General features: G+C 45.5%; 1 protein-coding gene across 1 annotated transcript; it reads left to right on the plus strand.

Moving 5' to 3' along the window:
- Positions 1-145: 145 nt before the first annotated feature.
- Positions 146-3,670, plus strand: LOC122533400 (neural-cadherin-like; the record flags this gene model as incomplete). Its single annotated transcript, XM_043663049.1, has 9 exons — positions 146-351; positions 432-574; positions 650-1,261; positions 1,660-1,960; positions 2,048-2,237; positions 2,479-2,720; positions 2,812-3,027; positions 3,145-3,300; positions 3,373-3,670. Coding segments are annotated over 9 exons (2,176 nt in total), but the record flags the coding sequence as incomplete, so codon positions are not given.
- Positions 3,671-4,579: the final 909 nt, after the last annotated feature.

Raw genomic sequence — 4,579 nt, forward strand, 5'->3', positions numbered from 1 at the left:
TATTATATTATATTATATTATATTATATTATATTATATTATATTATATTATATTATATTATATTATATTATATTATATTATGAGTATACACTGGTATATTATATATTATACTGTGACCGCTACAAGACGTTCTTTCATTTCGTAGGTGTCAATGTCCTGCCGGATACAACGGACCGCGATGTCAGCAAACGGCGAGAAGCTTCCGTGGAAATGGATGGGCTTGGTACCCAGCGCTGGAAATGTGCGACAACAGCCACCTGAGCTTCGAGTTCATCACTAAAAAGCCAGACGGGTCGCTGCTGTACAACGGCCCTATTGTTCCTCCGGAGCCTGACGAAATTATGGTTTCTGGTGAGAGGCTTTTTAAATTTTTCCACGATAGTAAGTAAGACCGGTGAACTGTCGCGGTGACAATTATTCTGTAATTGCAGATTTTATATCCGTCGAACTGGAACGTGGGATACCTCGACTACTGATAGACTTCGGTTCCGGTACCTTGGAGCTGAAGGTAAAGCCGAAACGAACGTTGGACGACGGCGAGTGGCACAGACTCGACATCTTCTGGAACACGGAGGTGAGAATTTCAACGAGAGAACGCGTGAAACGAAAGGGGGAAGCGTACTTAAAAGCAACTGTTCTATCTTCGCAGACTGTGAAACTGATAATCGACTACTGCAAGTCCGCGGACATCTCGGAACCGGAGGACGGCACGCCGCCGGAATTCAACGACACCAGCTGCCAGGCACAAGGCACGATACCGCCTTTCAACGAGTACCTAAACGTTAACGCGCCGCTACAAATCGGCGGCCTGTATGTCGAGCAATTCGACCCGACCCACTACAAGTGGAAGCACATGCCAGTTGGAAAGGGTTTCGACGGTTGCATCAAGAATCTGTTCCACAACAGCAAGCTCTACGACCTGGCTCACCCCGGTTTGTCGAGGAACAGCGTGGCCGGCTGTCCTCAGACCGAGGAGATCTGCAACAACCAGGAGTCCACGTTCCGTTGCTGGGAGCACGGCACCTGCGTGGGAAGCTTCACCGAGGCCAGATGTCAGTGCAACCCGGGCTGGACCGGTCCAGGGTGCATGACGCCCACTATACCGACGACTTTCAAGCCACAGAGTTACGTGAAATACGCGTTGTCGTTCGAGCCGGACAAATATTCCACGCAGGTTCAGCTGAGATTCCGCACCCGAGAGGTCCACGGCGAGCTGTTCAGAGTTAGCGACCAGCATAACAGAGAGTACGCCATCTTGGAGGTAAAGTAACATTGCATTTAACTTGTCCATGAATTCATAGTGATATTAATTAATATTATTACGTGGTGTATGGAATAATTTTTATATTATTTTAATTTTAATTAGAAATTGGACGAATTTCAACGAATAATTATTCTATGTTAGGAATGATACGTTTAATTTTCTCAGATCAGTTTCATCGGAAGTTTTAGTATTTTCAATTCTATTCACAATGGCGATAGTTGAAGATTTCCAATCAATCGGTTTAACTTTTTATCAAATAAACTTTAAATTTGTCTCTCTCGTGGATTAAATTAAAGTTACAAATAGTGCAGAGTTCGTAGCAATTGTTGTATGTAATGGAAATAAAAGTGGAATTCTTTGTTTAATCACGAAGACGAAATGCTTTTGATTTTTAGATCAAGGACAGTAGACTGCACTTCCGGTACAATTTGAACAGCCTGAGGACCGAGGAACGAGACATATGGCTGACCGCGATAGCTGTCGACGACGGACAGTGGCATACAGTTAGAGTGTCAAGATACGGATCGGCTGCGACCTTGGAGTTAGACGGTGGTGAAGGGAGAAGATTCAACGAGACCTTCTCGTTCGAGGGACATCAGTGGTTATTGGTTGACAAACAGGAGGGAGTTTTCGCGGGTGGCAAGGCTGAGTACACTGGGGTTCGGACATTCGAGGTGTATGCAGATTATCAAAAAGGTAAAACGTTTTACCAGATGATATTTCAATAAGTTAATCAACATCAATCAACTGTTTTGACGATGCAATGTTTTTTTGTTTAAACAGGATGTCTGGATGACATAAGGCTAGAGGGCAAGCATCTTCCATTACCACCAGCCATGAACGGAACGCAATGGGGTCAGGCAACCATGGCGAGGAACTTGGAGAGGAACTGCCCCTCGAACAAACCTTGCGCCAATGTCATTTGTCCAGAGCCATTCGAATGCATCGATCTTTGGAACGAGTACGACTGCACGTGAGTATTGTGAAAATTGTGGAACACGATCTCTATGTCCCAGGAAGATATTTCCAAAAAAAGAAACGCAACAAATCATGCTGTTGATTTTGCGATAACATTGCAGGAAAGTCAACGTTGAATTTTTAAATTGAAACTTGTGTATTCTAGAGATATATAAACTCTCGAAAAATTGAAATTAAAAAAAAAAAGAAAGAAAATACCCTGCACTTGAAAAATTCTGCATTGCCTAAATTCTCAGATGTGGAGAAGGAAAGATTCCATCGCCCGATAACAAAGGATGCATGGACAAGAACGAGTGCATAGATTATCCCTGCTTGAACGGCGGTAGATGTATCAATCAGGATCCACACTTCAGATACAGATGCATCTGCCCGGACGGTTTCTGGGGTGAGAACTGCGAGCTTGTTCAAGAGGGACAGACACTGAAACTCAGTATGGGAGCTTTGGCAGCCATCTTGGTTTGCCTTTTGATCATCCTTGGTAGGTATCGTGTAAACCAGATGCATTAAAGAAAAAAAAAAAAAATGAAGACTCAAGAGAGACTAACGGGACATCCGTCTTGCGTTTGTAGTTCTCGTGTTAGTATTTGTCGTCTACAACAGAAGAAGAGAATCTCACATCAAGTATCCCGGGCCCGACGACGACGTGAGAGAAAATATCATCAACTACGACGACGAGGGCGGCGGAGAGGACGACATGACCGCGTTCGACATTACCCCGCTTCAAATTCCTATCGGTGGCCCGATACCAGATATGGGTGGCAAGCTACCACCGTGTAAAATACCCTGTAAGCAACCCTCTACGCTCTCACGCGTTACATACCTTCTTCTACATTGTCTTGTCCGGTCTAACATGCTTCTAAGATGCTTGCTTGTCTTCGCCTGATTGCAAATACAATTTACAGACACACTAGGACCGGAGCCAAACGTGGGCATCTTCATAGAAGACCATAAAAAGAGAGCTGACAGTGATCCGAACGCGCCGCCGTTCGACGATCTACGAAATTACGCATACGAGGGTGGCGGAAGTATCGCTGGCTCGTTGTCATCGTTAGCTTCCGGTACGTGTTTCCGCTCGAGTCGCACGAGCGAGCCAACGCGAGAACGAGTCGTTATTTTGAAATAATCAACAGGTACAGACGACGAGCAGCACGAGTACGAGTACTTGGGCGCTTGGGGGCCGAGATTCGACAAGCTGGCCGACATGTACGGGCCGGCAGAGGAGAGCGAAGAGGAGGACTAAGGGAACGGAGTCGCGAAGAATCTCTACGACTCTTAAGCTCGTAACGATCCGTACGCTCTCGGTGGGAGGGGCAGTGTTCGCGCGAGCTTAAAATAAAAAATAGAAAAAAGAGAAACCGAAGAAAGAGAAGAAAGAGACTATCCCCTGAGAAACGTGTGCAGGCGAAGGAACTTTCTACAAAGAAGGGGGGAGAAAGAAAAAAAGAGGAACGAGGAGATCGTAGAGATCGTAAAAAAAAAAAACCAAAGTTTTCTATGTTACTTCGAGGATGAAAGACGCTGCGTTTTGTTGAAAGACGAAGCAAGTGCACAATGTTGCCAGGTTTCCGGAGAAAATCCGCGCGGCGGATATTTTTCGCGAAACTGCACACGCGAAATCGAACACGCGTCATCGACAATGAACATCCTCTCCGGCCGAAATTTCACAAAAGTCGCTCGTCCGCGAAAAGAGCTTTCTTATCCATTTCCCTGGCCACGGGCGAAGAAAGGGAATAACGAAACGGACGTTGTTGCAATAAGGAGACGTCTGTCGAGTCACGGCCAGTCGAGTCAGGGGCGCACGACCCTCAAAGGGTGTAATACCTATCTGTATAGCACGTTACGCGTATACGTAGTGAATTCGCGTGTGTCAGCCTGCACGCGAGACTTTTCTATTATAATGAAAAAAAAAAAAAAATCTATATATATATATATATATATATACATATTATATATATACGATTCATTATTTTTAGTCACAGTCATAGTTACTATTTATCGGTACGACCGAACCTCAATGTCTCGGTATTCGATCGGTTGAAATTATCGTCGGCGCGTCAGCATCCGGTTTCTACCGGCGATCTGTAGATCCGTGAACACGTTACTACTGCCAGCCGTGCGCGCGTGATCGGTCGGTTTTTTCGTTGGAACCTCATGTCCGCATCGGCGGACGCCACCAAGTGATTCCCCCCCCCCCCCCGTACGCGATACTATTTTAAGGGCATTTCTCATTTATCCGTCTGTTTTCAATCCCACCGAGTCTCTCTCTCTATTCGAGTGTTAGCGAATCGCGAGAACGATCAACGCGGCGCGATTTCATCCACCGATTTTCGTTGTATT

The sequence above is a fragment of the Frieseomelitta varia genome, unplaced genomic scaffold (genome assembly GCF_011392965.1).
Source record: "Frieseomelitta varia isolate USP_RPSP 00005682 unplaced genomic scaffold, Fvar_1.2 scaffold_524, whole genome shotgun sequence".
NCBI classification, from domain to species: domain Eukaryota; kingdom Metazoa; phylum Arthropoda; class Insecta; order Hymenoptera; family Apidae; genus Frieseomelitta; species Frieseomelitta varia.